This window comes from Bos indicus, chromosome 14 (genome assembly GCF_029378745.1).
Source record: "Bos indicus isolate NIAB-ARS_2022 breed Sahiwal x Tharparkar chromosome 14, NIAB-ARS_B.indTharparkar_mat_pri_1.0, whole genome shotgun sequence".
Lineage (NCBI taxonomy): Eukaryota > Metazoa > Chordata > Mammalia > Artiodactyla > Bovidae > Bos > Bos indicus.
In genome coordinates, this window is record NC_091773.1 from 987,573 (window position 1) to 1,003,029 (window position 15,457).

At 62.9% G+C, this 15,457-nt stretch overlaps 3 protein-coding genes across 7 annotated transcripts in view; 2 read left to right on the forward strand and 1 right to left on the reverse strand.

The window, feature by feature from the left end:
* Positions 1 to 14,883, forward strand: part of PARP10 (poly(ADP-ribose) polymerase family member 10) — a 33,517-nt gene extending 18,634 nt beyond the window's left edge. Inside the window, exons 1-10 of one of the 2 annotated variants that reach the window (XM_070803029.1) lie at positions 7,951 to 8,339; positions 8,416 to 8,670; positions 8,742 to 8,978; positions 9,054 to 9,637; positions 9,757 to 9,978; positions 10,096 to 10,192; positions 10,381 to 11,022; positions 11,105 to 11,238; positions 14,050 to 14,221; positions 14,315 to 14,883. In XM_070803029.1, coding sequence (XP_070659130.1) covers positions 8,162 to 8,339; positions 8,416 to 8,670; positions 8,742 to 8,978; positions 9,054 to 9,637; positions 9,757 to 9,978; positions 10,096 to 10,192; positions 10,381 to 11,022; positions 11,105 to 11,238; positions 14,050 to 14,221; positions 14,315 to 14,667 — 2,874 coding nt within the window. In that variant the 5' untranslated portion in view covers positions 7,951 to 8,161 and the 3' untranslated portion in view covers positions 14,668 to 14,883. Of the gene's footprint in view, positions 1 to 7,950; positions 8,340 to 8,415; positions 8,671 to 8,741; positions 8,979 to 9,053; positions 9,638 to 9,756; positions 9,979 to 10,095; positions 10,193 to 10,380; positions 11,023 to 11,104; positions 11,239 to 14,049; positions 14,222 to 14,314 lie in introns of those variants that run through there. The other variant, XM_070803030.1, reaches the window with a different exon arrangement.
* On the reverse strand, positions 1,887 to 5,191 carry GRINA (glutamate ionotropic receptor NMDA type subunit associated protein 1). Of its 2 annotated transcripts, none has more exons than XM_070803051.1 (7): positions 5,026 to 5,191; positions 3,634 to 4,021; positions 3,441 to 3,553; positions 3,173 to 3,373; positions 2,928 to 3,056; positions 2,686 to 2,829; positions 1,887 to 2,594 (listed from the first exon to the last, which is right to left on the reverse strand). In XM_070803051.1, the coding sequence occupies exons 2-7, from the start codon at positions 3,995 to 3,997 to the stop codon at positions 2,445 to 2,447; spliced, it is 1,101 nt and encodes a 366-aa protein (XP_070659152.1). In that variant the 5' UTR covers positions 3,998 to 4,021; positions 5,026 to 5,191; the 3' UTR covers positions 1,887 to 2,444. The 2 variants fall into 2 exon arrangements, with proteins under 2 accessions (XP_070659152.1, XP_070659151.1); XM_070803050.1 differs by lacking the exon at positions 5,026 to 5,191 and adding an exon at positions 4,302 to 4,471.
* Positions 14,884 to 15,167: 284 nt separating the features above from the next.
* Positions 15,168 to 15,457, forward strand: part of PLEC (plectin) — a 56,566-nt gene continuing 56,276 nt past the window's right edge. For 2 of the 3 annotated variants that reach the window (XM_070803057.1, XM_070803058.1), the window contains exon 1: positions 15,168 to 15,314. The gene's annotated coding sequence lies outside the window, so the exon portion shown is untranslated. The remainder of the gene's footprint in view (positions 15,315 to 15,457) is intronic. The other variant, XM_070803073.1, reaches the window with a different exon arrangement.

Consider the following 15,457-nt stretch of genomic DNA (forward strand, 5'->3'; position numbering starts at 1 on the left):
CCTTGAGCCCTGCTCCCTTCTGCCATCTTGTCTGCTTCCTCCCTGTACCTACTGGAACCCAGCCCCTCTTCTGGACACTCTCTCCCTGGACTCATCTTCCTGAGTACACGCTCAGCAGTGACTCCTGCCAGTCCCTTTCCCTGGCAGGGCAAGCTCAAGGCCTCATCTGTGTACCCCTGACCTCCCTCCCACAGCGGCCCAGCTTCCAGACCTCGGCCCAGCCCACAGCTCTGGCCCCTGATGGTTCTCGGGAGCCTCCGCCAAGGATTCGTTACCCAAGGTTTTGTCCTCGCATTCCCTGAGCAGACACTGGCCCTGCACACTTGACTTGGGATTCATTCTTTAGCTGCCCCTCCTGTCTCTGCTGGGGTTTGAAGGCCAGGAATGCTCCCCAGAGCAGGTGTCTGTACGCTTGGCTCCCGCAGGCAGGGAATCCTGGATGAGGAGCCGCACCTGCTCCGGGAGAGGTAGGGGAGGGGAGCGGTGACTGACACCTGACCCGCACGTGAACAAAGCCGAGTGACTGAGGGTAGCAGTGGAGCAAAACCGCTGTGCGGGGTGAGCTGGACTCTGGGAAGGCAGTGTGCAGCCCGCCCGGGGAAGTGGGGCCTGCCTGCGGCTCAGGCCGAGCAAGGTCCATCTCGGGTTGAGGGGCATGGGGACAGTGGAAGGCCAGCTCGAGCAGCCTTCAGGGAACGTGGACTTCGTGCCGCCAGCTGCCATCAGGCACATGGTGTGGCCTGTGTGTCGGAAGCACACCTGGCGGCGGGCAGAGGCTTGGTGGGGGTGAGCTGTCAGCCGAGCACAGAAGGCCTCGGGGAGGGGGCCCGGGCGGGGAGCGGGTGGGGCAGGATGGACGAGGGCGGAGGGGACACGCGTCTCTGGCCTGGGGGGGGGCATTGGACGCTGACAGGGCTTACGTGGGAGCGGCAGGGGCGGCATAGGCCATGACGAGGTGCCTGTGGGTGTGGGGGTGCTGGCTTAGAGCGGGCGTCTCTTCAGAGATGCTGGGGTACTGGCACCAGTTAATGGACCAGGTTAATGGCGTGGCAGGTAGGAGCTGGGGAAGCCCTGGGGGAGGGGTCTCAAGTCAAGTGGACAGCAGGTCCTATGAGCAAAGGCTGGTCGTGAGTGTCCACTGGGCCGGGGGCTCAGGAGGGTTCAGGGCCGCGGAGGGACCCCTCTGTGAGGAGGGCGGGGATAAGGGCAGCTGGCTGACGGTGGGTGCACAAGTCAGAGCCGGGGCGGCAGGGGTAGGCTCTGGAGCGGGGACAGAGAGAGCCACAGGAGGCTACGCAGGACCAGCTGGGGCTGAGGCCACAGAGGGGCAGGGTCTGGAGAGACTGCTAGAAGGTGCCAGAGGCAGGCCAGGGGGCCTCAGGGTCTCCATTCTGCTTCATCCTAGGGGCCCTGGTCTGCAGGTGTCTGGGGAGAGGCGTGCAGTGCCACCTGTCAGGTGCCCGCTGATGGGCTCCTGGGGGCCTGTCAGAGCCAGAGGAGCAGGACAGTCCTGCTTGGGGGGGTCAGTGATCTGTGCCGCTGCCCCTCAGGCCCGGGGCGGGGGACAGTGAGGTCTCACAGGACCTTCTGTCACGCCAGGCAGGTCCCAGGCATGGGTGGTAGACAGCATGTGATCTGGGAGCCCCGGGTCCCGTCCATCAGCCGGGCCTCCTGGCACAGTGCTCAGGACGTGGCTCGGAAGGCTGCGAGGAGGTGGAGGCATGGAGAAGCTGCTGCCCTCACCCTCCGCCAGAGCCAGGCCCGGCTAGCAATGCCTGTCCGGCTCCTGCCTGTCCAGGTCCTGCTTGCCGCCTCACTCTGCCGATGCCCAGACCCCTCCCTGCCTCGGGGAGGAAGTGGCAGTGACGAGAGTGAGGAAGGGAACACAGAGCGCAAAGGGTCCCATTTATTGGTATTTTACAGACAGCAGAATGAGAGGAAGGCACCCTCCTGACCTGGACTGTTCCCTCCTCTCTGCCCTCAAGGGCTCAGCGCAGGGACGAGACCTTTACCCCGCAGGTCCCCCAGAGGGCAGCACTCCAGTGGGGGGTTGGGGAGGCTGTACGCCGAGCCAGGGAGCAGGGACAGGAGGGGAGACGTGCACCTCACCTCGTGGCTCCATCACTCGCCCCTGAGGCCTGGTGTTGTCCCCAGGCCCTGGAGTGGGCTGGCAGACAGGGCTCATGCAACACTGGGTGGGCAGGAGGGGGCACGGAAACGCAGCCCCGCTGCCCTGTGGCGGGGTGGGATGACTGGAAGGGGCCATGCTGGCCGCGGCGGGTCCAGGACAGAAGTGTCTGCGGTGTACACATGGGAGGGTCGGGGGACTCCCTGTCCCAGGCAGCACACGGGAACGAGAGAGGGGAGCTGAGAGGAGCTGCCACGCCAGGGCAGGGACCAGGCCGGGCATGCCACCTGCGGGGCCCCACGTGAGCGGGCTCAGGCTACTCCTTGGCGCGGCCAATGATGGTGAGAATGTACAGGAAGATGTTGATGATGTCCGTGTAGAGGTTCAGCGCAGCAAACACATACTCCTCTGGGCTCAGGGACAGCTGCTTGTTCCCCAGCAGCAGCTGAGTGTCCACTGCCAGGAACTGGGGGTGACAGAGTGGCCGTGTCGAGGGACAAGCCCCCCGCCCAGCACCCCGCCTAGTCCCCCGCCTGGGCCACGGCCCCGTCACTCACACAGGTGAACAGCAGAGCGCCCAGCGAGGCGTACACAATCTCCAGGACGCGGCTCCGGATGAAGATGCAGAGGATGGCAAACAGGATGAGCACCACCACGCTCACCAGGAGCACGCCCACACAGGACGTGAAGTCGTAGCGGGTCTGCGGGCACAGATGCGCGCAGGGGGCACTGGCGGCCGCCGCCCCAGGGCGCCTCTGGGCCCCGGGGGTCGGCAGCCCTGCCCCGGGGGGCCCCTCACCTGCATGGAGAAGATGACCACTGTGAAGCAGACGGTCGTGGTGATGCCTACGGCCATGATGACTGCCTCGGTGTTGTAGAAGCTGGCGATCATGCCCACCATGTAGGACAGGCTGACAGTCAGGATCGACTGTGGGGAGATGGCATGTCAGCATCCAGAGCCACGGCCCCTCCCACCCCACCCCACCCCCTCTGTTGCTCCAAAGCCTGAGACATGGGGTGCTGAGGGAGGGCCCTGGGAGTTACCAGCGCAACAAGGTTCCAGGGGTGCTTCCGCCGGAAGTCACCACAGCAGCTGAGGACAATGAGGGAGACGAAGAAGATGGCATAGGAAACGTAGTAGGTCCAGACGTTCTCCCGGACAAAGCCCTTCACCTCCCCGACAAAGGTGAACACAGCCACGGTGGACAGGGTCACGGACAGCTGCAGGGTCAGCACCAGGAACACCTGGGGAGGGAGGCGGCTCAGAGCCCCGCCAGCACAGCTGCCCACACCCCCAGCCCCCGAGGCCCACCTTGCGGATGAAGGCCTGGCGGATGCTCTTGTCGTCCCAGTTGGTGGCAGGGAAGTCCTGGTTGTCATAGTAGGATGGGGGCCCCTCCTCGTGATAGTTCCCATGATGAGGTGCTGAGGAGCAGGACGGGCAGTCAGCGCCCCTCACTCATGTGGGAGCCCCTGCCCTCGCCCTGCCCTGCCCCGATACTCACAGCCAGGGTCCTGTGCTGGGAAGGCCTGTGGCTGTCCGTAGGGGTTGGGGGGAAAGGGGCTCTGCGGATATGGCCCCTGAGGGTATCCCCCTGGGGGGTAGGGGCCCTGGGGGTATCCCCCTGGGGGGTAGGGGCCCTGGGGGTAGCCCCCAGGGGGGTAGGGGCCCTGCGGGTAACCACCTTGGGGGTAGGGGCTGGGGCCCTGGGGATACCCTGGCTGGCCATAGGGGGATGGCTGGAACGGGGCCTGTGGGTAAGGGGCCCCTGGGTAGGGTGCCATGGAGGGCTGGGGCCCTCCCGGATATCCAGGGTTGGGGGGAGGATAGCTGTCCCCAGACACCAAGAAACTCTTTTCATGGGACATGGCCTCAGCTTCTGTGGTCTCCCCCTAGAGGACAGAGAGAGAACAGTTAGCCTGCCGCGACAGAAGCCAGCCAGGCGCCCCACCTGCTGCCGGGAACCAGGATGGAAGGAGGGGGATTATGACCTCTGCCCCAGGGCAGCGGGGAGTCCCAAGCTGGGGGCCAGGAGAGGCGGGTGGGGGCCGGGTGGCTGCGCTGGCGGCTTCAGCAGGGACCGCCACAGGCCGACCTCAGAGGGGAGGGGAGGGACGAGGGGGTGACTTTGTCAGTCTCGGGATTCTGGGAGTTCCGCGGTTTCTCAAGCACCTCGAGGGGCCCTGTCACGGCTGCTGGCGTCTCCGGGTCAGAGCTCATCCTGGGTGTCGGCCGGGGGCGCGGTCGGGGAGGTGTGGGGGTGTGCCCGGACCCTCCCCTTCACATCCCGCCCCTTAAGCAGCTTTAAGGGGCCAGGGCAGGCGGCTATTTCTATCCCAGGAAATCCGCACGCCATCTGTGACCAACCAGAGCCCTGAGCCCCACTCCCAGAGCAGGGCCCGACCGTCCCTCGCTCCCGGGTAGGGGCAGCAGGCCTGAATCGGCTGCCGGGCTGCCTGCTGGCGGGGTACGCCAAGAACAGCGGGTTGCGGGGGTGTGTGGGGGATGGAAGAGACCAGAGGGCGCGCAGGGGAACAAAGCGGACGTGGGGGCGAGGCGGGCGGCGGCGGCGGCGGCGGCGGCCAGGGACCCCGCACCGAGGGCGGGGTGGGCCCTCTTGCCCGTTTGGGGGGCGCTCGAGCGGCGGTCCTACTGTCGCCGCAGCGCGCCGCCCCCGCCCGCCTGCCCGCGCGGGGTTCTCCGGCTCCCCGCCCCCGCCGCCGCCGCCCCCGCTACCGCCGCACCCCGCTCCCCGGCCCCTGCGGGCCGCGCGGCGGCCGGACCGGCAGATTGACCCACCGCGACGCCTTTCGGCTGCGCAGGGCTCCCGCGGGGGTGGCAGCGGCCGGCCGGCTGAACCGGTAGACACGCGGCTGTGCTAGGGCCGGGGACTCACCAGTCGCGGGGCGCCTCAGGAAGCTGCGCCCACTGTCCGCTGCGCGGCCGCGGGGTCGGCCACCGCTTCGTCCGCCCTCGCACCCGCAACCGCACCCGCTACGCTCCCGGATCGGCTGGGCCTGCGCCTGCGGCTCAGGAGACGCAGCGAGGCCGTGTGACGGGGCGGGGCCTGGGGCGGCGCCGGCGGCGCGGGGCGGGGCCTGGGGCGGGGCCGAGGGCGGGGCCGAGGGCGGGGCGGGGCCGCGGACGGGTCTCTGCGGGAGGGCGGCGCCTCTCCGGAAAGGATCCTGCCCCATCCCGCCGCCGTGCTGGCGTCTGTCTCGCGCTCCGTCCACCGAGAGTTGGGCTTGGGCTCTGAGAGCTGTAGACCTGGAGGCTGACACCTGGCCTCTCCAATTTGGGTCAGAGAATCGAGAAATTTATTCCTAAATTTGAGATTTGCTGAGTCTTGACTAGCACTCTCCGTCCCTCCTTGACCTTGAAACCCCACTCTCCATTTCATCCAAGTCTATCCCAGATCAAGAGACCTGATTGTATAATTGCTCAGTCCTCTCCAATAAGCTAGTCTAGGTCCCTACTGGCCCATTTATGCTCACTTCACAAACTCACAAACAATAAGGGTGGCGTTCTTAGCCCTGTTTCTCTGCTGAGGGACTGAGGCTTAGAGATGCCCCAGGACCGGAGGTCAATTTAACTTCCCTGGGCTTCAGTGGTCTTGAGAAGAAGCGCTGCCTGCCCCAGTCAGGAACATCCCCTGGGGCGCTGTCACCTGGAGTCCCTGCAGGAGTGCCTCTGCCCCTGGGGCCTAGGAGTCCTACTGTACTTTCTGGACTCCTGGATGGTGGCCTCTTCCAGGCCTGGCAGTGGTTGGGAAAGGCTCTGTCCTGTGCAGGAGGTGTGTTGGTTCCGTGTTGAAAAACTGACCCCAACGTGGGGAAACCCTGATCTGTGCCTTTGCACATGTCCTTGGCATAAATACCCCATCGTGGCTTATTTTGACTGACCACCAGTTTACAAACTGACTCACAAAGATTCCCCCAAATTGAACAATGTTGTCGTCATGATGTGAGTTGTTCCGGCACACTGCCGCCTGGGGTAGATCCTCCACAGTAGGGATAGGTATAATAAGTAAATTATACATTGTGTTAGAAGGCAATGAGTTCCAGTCCTGTTCAGTCACTCAGTCGTGTCCGACTCTTTGCAAGCCCATGAACCGCAGCACACCAGGCCTCCCTGTCCATCACCAACTCCTGGAGTTTATCCAAACTCATGTCCATTGAGTCGGTGATGCCATCCAACCATCTCATCCTCTGTCGTCCCCTTCTCCTCCTGCCCTCAATCTTTCCCAGCACCAGGGTCTTTTCAAATGAGTCAGCTCTTCGCATCAGGTGGCCAAAGTATTGGAGTTTCAGCTTCAATATCAGTCCTTCGAATGAACACCCAGGACTGATCTGCTTTAGGATGGACTGGTTGGATCTCCTTGCAGACCAAGGGACTCTCAAGAGTCTTCTCCAACACCACAGTTCAAAAGCATCAATTATTCTGTACTCAGCTTTCTTTATAGTCCAACTCTCACATCCATATATGACTACTGGAAAAACCATAACCTTGACTAGACGGACCTTTGTGGGCAATGAGTTCCATGAGAACACAAAGCATAGAACAGGCAGAGGTGACTTCAGGTTTTGTACAACTAGAAGCTAATACAATTTGAGGGCCCTTTTTTAAAGAAAAAAACCTAAAAATGACAAATGTGAAGTTGAGGTCAGGGCTTTAGGAGGGTTCTTGAAGACTTTTAAGTTCAAGTTAAACCTGCCACCAAGAACCTAGTAAGGTGATTTGGGGGGAGGGATGGCCAGGCGGCTCTATGGGAAAGGCTGGTCTAGAAGAGGGAAGGGCCAGTACAAAGGCGTCAGGGAGGGAGGGTCTGCTGCACTGGATGACAGAGCATGGGGGATACAAGGGCATTCAGCCAGCAGGGACTGGGGCCCGGTCAGTCCAGCCTGGCAGGTCTTCCAAAGGACTTTGGCTTCACCGTGGTCCAATCTCATGTTGGTGCGACTTATAAGGCACACCCTGCCCTCTGTTGTGGATGGACGGTGCGATAGGGCAGGAGTGGCAGAGAGAGATTAGTTCAGAAGTCAGAGACGTGATCTAGACGAGAGATGACAGAGGCTCGGACCAGGGTGGGGGCAGCTCAGGGTACAGGCTGGACAGGCCCTCAATACCTTGCAGAAGTAGCAGGGGTTGAAGGGAGTTTTTGTGGCTGAGGGTTAAGTGGGAGGTGGGGGTGGAGAGCACTGTGGGCACAACTCTTCCAGAGGCTGGAAGCCAATGAGTACGGGCACCAGGGAAGGGGCGACTGGATGGCAAGAGGGAGCGTGGGTTCTAAAGGTGCAGCCGGGCAAGAGGCGTGGCAGTGCCATGGGCCGGCAGTGATGGGGATGTACCCCTCCAGGGTCAGGAGCTGAACTGCTCACCCTCGCCAGGTGGGAGGTCGGCCACCTTTGAGTTGTTGAAGGGTGAGTGCAGGTGCAGGCGCCAAGGTTGCTGGGGAGGGTTAAAAGCCAGCCTCAGCCAGACCCAAAGTCTCTGCAGTCGGGGGAGGGAACACAGAGGCCTGAGGTCTTTGAGTTGGGGGCAATGACTCAAGAACCCCGGCGGATTTACCAGGGAGGGTGATTGGCCGTCTTGAGGTTCACAGGGAAGGGCCAGTGGGAGTGGAGCACCTCCAGGGGCCACTCCCCCCATCCTACAGCCAATGGGCTGGGGTGGGACCCACGACTGAGACAGACGGACCGGTGGGCGGAGGGCCTGGTGGGCGGGGCGGGGGCGGGGCTGGAACATCCTGCGGGAGGAGCCTGAGGAGGGAAGCACCTGAAAGGCCCAGCACTGCGCTCCTCCCTTCCTGCAACAGTTTCACTTTTGTTTTCCTGTCCCAGGGTGTGGGGAGGGAGTCCTGGCTGAAGGCCCGGGCTGGGGCGGCTCAGGCTGGGGTCAGGAAGTGTAAGTGGGGGGATGTAGGTCGCCTGCATAGTGAAGGGGGCGTCAGGGAACGCTACCAAGGGACCCGGACTGCGTGAGGCGGACTGGTGGGGCTGCTGCCTACCCCCTCGTCTGGCCCCAGGGTGGCGATGGGGGAGGCGGAGGCGGAGGTGGGAGCCGCAGTGGAGCTCAGTGGTCTGCCCACCAGCATCCCAGACGAGCTGCTCACTCTCTACTTCGAGAACCGCCGAAGCTCTGGGGGTGGGCCTGTGGCGAGTTGGCAGAGACTCGGCCGCGGGGGCATCCTCACCTTTGAGGAGCCTGCAGGTAAGGGACCAACGGAAAGGGGCAGCCTGGGCCCCGCTGGCCGCTGGCCCTGACCACACACTCCTCTCGCCCGCAGATGCCGCGAGGGTCCTGGCCTGGCCGGAGCACACTCTGCAGGGGGCTCGGCTGAGCCTGCGGCCAGCCCCACCACGCGCCTCTGCGCGCCTGCTGCTCCAAGGATTGCCTCCTGGCACCACACCCCAGCTACTGGAGCAGTATGTCCAAGCTCTGCTTTGTGCCACCGGGCACCCGGAGCAGCCTTGCCACGCGCTGGCCAGTCCCCGACCAGATCGCGCCCTGGTGCAACTGCCCAAGCCCCTTTCTGAGGCAGGTAAGAGGCGGGATTGGGGCGGCCTGCCTGTTAGGGGAGGCACCCTGTGTTGACTTGGATCCTCCCCACAGAAGCTGGAGTCCTGGAGGTGCACTCCCGGGCCCTGGGCCTGGAGGGGGCTGAGGTCTCCCTGGCCTGGGTGCCCCAGGCCCGGGCAGTGCGTGTGGTAGGAGGCGACCCCCCTGCAGACCTGCTGCTGCTGGAGCTGTACCTGGAGAATGAGCGCCGCAGCGGCGGGGGGCCCCTGGAGGGCATGCACAGCCTTCCAGGGCACCTGGGCACCGTGGTCTCCTTCCAGCACTGGCGTGGTGAGTGGGGCAGGACAGGGAGGTTCCCCACCATGACTTGGAGCCCTGATGACCTGTTCTTTCCCTTCTTCCAAGTGGCCGAGCGGGTGCTGCAGCGGGACCACCGGCTGCAGGGCTCAGAGCTGAAACTTGTCCCTCACTACGATGTCCTGGAGCCTGAGGAGCTTGCTGAGGACGCTGGTGAAGGAAGCTGCCCGGGCGACCTGGGGCCTGGGGCCCCCAGGCACGTTCTCCAGGAGGCAGGAGGACCAGCAAGGGAACAGCATTATGCTGGGGATGTCACACTGGGCTCTGAGGAGGCGCCAGGGCAGTCAGGAGCCTCTCTGAGCACAGGCCCTCAATGGGACAGCTCGTCGCTGGCACCGGCTGGGCCAGTCAGCTCAGGGCCCTGGGGGTCTTCAGAAGAGGAGGGACTGGGGAGCCAAAGGACTGTGGGGTCTCCGGACCCAGTGGAGATCGCCATGCGCTCTTCAGAGCAGGTGGCGTCAGTGAGCCAGGGGCCCGCGGGGTCACCGGGGCAGCAGGGCCTGGTGGAGATGGTGCTGGCAATGGAGCCGGGAGCAATGCGCTTCATTCAGCTCTATCATGAGGACCTTCTCACCGGCCTGGGAGATGTGGCCCTCTTCCCACTCGAGGGCTCAGATACGACTGGATTCCGGGTGAGCAGCCCCTGAGGAGTCCTCACCTTTGATCCTCCTCTGCTACTGGGGGCTCTCGGTGCCTTTCCTGTGCCCTAAACTTGCCAACTTCCCCCCACCCCCGCCCCATGGTCCTGCAGCTCTGCGGAGCCCTGGCCCCATGCCGGGCAGCCAAGGAGTTTCTGCAAAGTCTGCTGGGCAGCGTTAGCTGTCACATGCTGAGCCTGAAGCACCCAGGCAGTGCCAGGTTCCTGCTGAGCCCAGAGGGGCAGCACCTTCTCCGGGAGCTGGAGGCACAGTTCCAGTGCGTCTTCAGGACAGAGCATCTGGCTGGGGCCGTCCTGGACATGGACCTGGAAGAGGTGGACACGGAACCTGCCCCGCCCTCCCCTTGTTACCCCTGCCCAGCGCTGCCTCCACCCTTGCTCAGACGCCTTGGGGGCAGGTGTCCTGGGAGCCCTGACACTCTCTCCCAACAGGTGGGCCCCACTGAGGCCCTGCAGGCCCTCCCTGGCCTCTCCTCCACCCCTTGGCCTCCAGACGATCCGGACCGTGACCAGGAGAACTCAGGCCTGGGTAGGGATCCCTGGGGCCCCAGGACATCCCGCAGCCCTTTCTTGACCTCAGGCTCTGTGCTCCTCTGCACTGTGCCCATCGGCTGAGCGGATACCCTCCAACCCCTGTCTCCATCTTCCTCTCGGCCCCTGACTGCCCCGTCCTGGCTGGGCTTGACCCTTGACCGGGTTCCTCTCCCTGCCCCCCAGAGGAGGTCCGAGAGCTGCTGGCCACTCTGGAGGGCCTGGATGGGGAAGACTGGCTGCCGCTGGAGCTAGGGGAGGAGGAGCCTGAGGGGCAGCCAGAGGAGGAGGTGACAATCCCCAGATCTGGGGAGGAGCCCTTGGCCCCCAGCACAAGAGAGCCTGGGTGGCTACAGGAGGAAGCTGAGCTACAGCTGGCGCTCTACCGGTCCCTGCAGCCGCGGGGCCAGGCAGCCGAGCAGGAGGAGGCCGAGCTGCAGCAGGCCCTGGCCCTCTCCCTGCTGGAGCCGCCCCCCCTGAGTGGGGAGCAGGAGCTCCTCTGGGGCCAGGGCCCAGGTGGCCGGGCCCAGCTGGAGGTGCACGCCTCCTTCGAGCGGGATATGGACGAGCTGGACCGGGCCTTGGAGGCCGCCTTGGAGGTGCACCTCAGGGAGGAGCTGGTGGGGGCCCCGGGCTGTGTGCTGCCCGCCGAGCTGTGCGCCCGCCTGGAGCGGTGCCATGGCGTGAGTGTTGCCCTGCACGGTGGCCACATCGTCCTCCGTGGCTTTGGGGTCCAGCCTACCCACGCGGCCCATCACCTGGCGGCGCTGCTGGCTGGCCCCCGGGATCAGAGCTCAGCCTTTCCCTTGGCGGCTTCCTGCTCCACACGTGAGTCTGCAGCCTGGGAGTGGGCGGGGAGGGCGACCAGCGCCCTGAGCATGGCCTACAGCCTTTCTCCTTCCTGCCTCAGTGCCACAGCAGAGGCCGAAGGAGCCCCTGGGCAGGCTGGAGCGTCTCGCTGAGAGCAGCAGTGAGTTCCAAGCGGTGGTGCAGGCCTTCTGTGACACACTGGACACGGCCCACGGCAGGATCCACGTGGTGCGGGTGAGGCCATTTTGTCTTGCCGCCTCTGGCCTCTGGGCTCCTGGCACATTTTGCTTTGCAGAGCCCATGGCCAGGGAGACAGAAAGCTGTGGAGGTTGGGGGTCCCAGCCCGGGTCCCTGTTCTGCCAGTGACAGGTGCCTGCTGCCGCCTCCTCGTGTAGAGCGTGGGGTGCTGGCGCCATCTCGTGGCTTCTCTGAGGATTGCTCCTTCCGCAGACTGCATTTCTGGGGGCTCCCCTGCCAGCCATGGGGGTGGCTCCAGCAAGAAGAGGGTTGGTTGGAGGCGCTTCCTGCATTCACTTGTAAAAAGTGGCAGCTCTGAGCATGGTCTCGTTGCAGAAAAGGCTGGGAACTACTGGTGGGGGAGCCAGAAGGAAGGAAAAGGAGGCTGAGAAGGAGAGGCTTGCAAGGCAATGGGGTAGACGATGGAGGCAGTGGTGTCCCGAGGGCCGGTGGGGTCAGAAGGAAGGGCTGAGGAGGAGGCTGAGCCAGGCTAGTTGGCTGGCACGCGAGTGTGAGAGCAGTGCCCAGAGACAGGTTAACTGAGCACGAGCTGGGCTGCACACTCACGGCCGAGGGGCAGGAATCTGGGGCCAAACGAGAGCTGGGAAGCCAGGCGGCCCCTTGACTCTTGAAGCACTGAGCTGTGGGTGGGTGGGCCTGGGGTGGGGTAGCAGCATCAGCAGCCTGGATCTGGTCAGAAATGCAGAAGCCCAGGCCTTCCCCAGCCCTGGCCCAGTCAGCCAGCAGCAGCACCACCGCTGTCCTGGTTCTACTGCTGTTACTCCACGAGGAGGACTCTGCTTCCATTTCTGGACTGAGCAGCCACCACTCCTGCCCTTTGTGGAGGACAGACCTCCTGCACTCGGGCCCCAGGCTCCTCTTGAGGTTCGGCTGGTTGCCTGTGCAACTTCTTCCAGCAGGACCTCTATGACTGACGTCCGCTTGAGTCTTTTCTCCACTTAATTTTAGAGACTGTCTCTTGCCTCCCTCCAGAGATGTGGAGAACGAGCTTCCCTTCCCCCCGTCATTTCTTCCCTCGTCCATCTCACATTTGGTCAGTGACATTATTTTTATGTTGGCAAGGTTGACAAACCAACATCATCGTCCGACTGTCATGACACTGCATGCCTGGGCCATGAGTTCAGTTCAGTCGCTCAGTCGTGTCCAACTCTGTGACCCCATGGACTGCAGCACGTCAGGCTTCCCAGTCCATCACCAACTCCCAGAGCTTGCTTAAACTCATGTTTGGGCCTTAGGTTGATCAATATATTATAATAACAAAAAAATATTTACCACTGGACCAGAGAGGGCAAAGGGGAAGGAAAAACCTAGTTATTAAAACCATGTTGCCCGAAAGAGAATATTCTAGGAGTCAAGGGCAAATGGCCATTAATTTCATTTACTCTCTTCGTTTTTCTTTGTGGTGCTTGGCTACTGAGTTTCTCCTGTTGACTCCGTCGCCCTCTTGCATAGATTCCTTTTCTGTTTAGTAGAAGTATCTCCTTGAGTGAGTAGTAAACATCTTGGACTTTTAAATTTATTTTGCCTTTTGCAACTACAATTTGATATTTTTTCAAACAAAGCATGCTATGTATTTATTAAAACATTTCTGTGGACTTAGGCACAGCTGATTCTTCTGTGCCTTAATCTGTCCTTATTTTGTTTGCACCATAAATAGTGTGGCTGGGTATAGCGATCAGGATGAAAATATGTTTTCCTTCAGATCTTTGGAAGACTTAACTCTTTTTCTTTCCTTCTCAAAATTTTTTTGTTCTTGGAAAGGTAAGAAAAAAAAACCAATAAAACCCTTCTGTGGCCTCTTAGCATCCAGTATTAGTGGTGAGAAGCCCAGTATGAGAATGTGAGATTTTTTCCACTTTTGTATATCGACTTTGGTGTGCGTGTGCGTGTGTGTGTGTGTGTGTACTCTTGTAGAGTTTCCTTTCACTTTGAAGGCTGATGTTTTCCCAGCAGGTAGGGGCCATGGGTGTGCCTTTCCCATCATCCTTGGCATTTCTTTCCATCTGAAGATGCCGCCTTCAGCTCAGAGAAACTGTCTTCCATCAAGCCCTTCTTTGCTCCCGTCGCGTCTAGCGTCTTCTTGTGGAGGTCCTCCTACTGAGATCTTAGACCTCCCGACCCCTGTCCTACATCAGTCCTCTCACAGTTCCCAACTCTTTCTTCAGCTCTGCACTCTGAGTCACTTCCTGATCTCTATCTTCATCTTATTATTTAGCCTACCCACTGGATGCAGTTCAGCAATTCCATCCTTAATGTAAGAACACTCTAATTTTCAGCCTGTTTCTTTTTCACAGTAGGTAGTCTTGTTTCATGGATACAATATTCTTTTGCATCTGTCTGAAGTGACTAGAATTTCTTAAGAAACTTTTTGGGTCCCTGAGTTGGCTCCTCCTGGTTGACTACCAGGTCGGTCACCAGGTCTCCCATTACTGGGAAGTCCGGGGTATCTCCTGGCGTTGGGGGTGAAGTTCTGCCCGCAGCGCAGGCACGGGCTCAGCTTCTCTCTGTAGAGGCGTGGCTGTGGGTGCTGGGTTTTGGTTAGTGGATGGGTTGTCCACCTGCAGGCCCCCCCGGAAGCCCTCCAGTGCCATTTGAGGCCCTGTGGAGGTGGCAAAGGTCAACCTCATGTGGGCTACTGAGTAGAGCATGGCAGGAGCTGTGAGGTCTCCCCAGGCTCTGAACTCCTCCAAGAGGGCTCCTTGGGGCTCAGCCTTGCTGGGTGGCCCAGAGGCACAAGTAGCCTGGCTCTGACTGATCCCAACCCCCACCCCCGACCCCCTGCCTCAGGTGGAGCGCGTGCTACACCCGCTGCTGCAGCAGCAGTACGAGCTGCACCGGGAGCGCCTGGAGCAGTGCTGTGAGCGGCCGGCCGAGCAGGTCCTGTACCACGGCACAGCGATGCCCACCGTCCCCGACATCTGCGCGCACGGCTTCAACCGCAGCTTCTGCGGCCGCAATGGTGAGACCTGGGTCCCTGCGGGGGCGTGGGCTCTGCTCCCTAGAACCTCCCTTACCGCCCCCCCTCCCCGACCCGGTGCATTGCCTCCCGCAGGTGCGCTCTACGGACAGGGCGTGTACTTCGCCAAGCGCGCCTCCCTGTCGGTGCTGGACCGCTACTCGCCCCCCGATGCCGAGGGCCACAAGGCAGTGTTCGTGGCGCGGGTGCTGACCGGTGACTACGGGCAGGGCCAGCGCGGGCTGCGGGCACCCCCTCCGCGGCCCGCCGGGCACGCGCTCCTGCGTTATGACAGCGCGGTGGACTGCCTCCACCGGCCCAGCATCTTCGTCATCTTCCAGGACACCCAGGCGCTACCCACCCACCTCATCACTTGCAAGCACAAGTCCCGGTCTCTCCCCGAAGACGCCCCTGCGCTCCTCAGCACCTCCCCAGCCACCTGGCCCTAGAGGCCCCCCTCGGCCCGGCCTCCCGCTCCCTATTGCCGTGCACAGCCCTACCGCCCCGCCTCCTGTCGTGGTGCTGTGTCCCCCCTTGGGCAGGGTTCCCCCCACCCCGGCTTGGGCCGGGCCGACCACCAGGGGTCAGCAGAGCCCGGGAGGAGGGTGGCCGGGCCAGACCTCGCCCGAGCGCGACTGTGTCGTTTAAATAAACGTGCCTGTGGAGCTCCGGGTCCGACCTCTGTTTTGAGGGTGCCTAGGGGCGGGGCCAAGGCCGAGCCGCCGCGACTGGGGGGCGGAGGCCGACCCGGCGCGCCCCCGAGCGACCCCGCGTCGCCCTAGTGTCACGCACGCTCCCCTAACGACGTCTCCTTGGCGACGGGCCGCCCTCTGCGCGAGGGGAGTGAGCCGTGCCCGGCGGCGGAGGTGGGGGGGGGGGGCGCTGTCCCAGAGAAGCCGCGCTGGCGCTCCGGCCCCGCCGCCGCCGGGAGCCCCGGCCCCGCAAGCACTCGGGCGCCAGGACCGCACGGGCGGCGCTCGGTTAGGGGCCGGGGCGGGGCTCTGGGCTCGCCCCGCCCGCACAGCCTGCGCAGCTCTCCCGGCACCGGCAGTCCGGCCGCACCGGCCGAGCCCAGCGGAGCTGAGCCATCGTGCGCGTAAGACCTGGGCCGGGACGGGGAGGCGCGCGGCGGGCAGGAGCTACGGGATGGGGTGGGGGCAGCCCGGAACCAGAGACTGCGTCGAGGCCCTTCCTCCCTCGGGAGGATGCCATCTCCGCGCGCGGAGACTGCGGAACTGG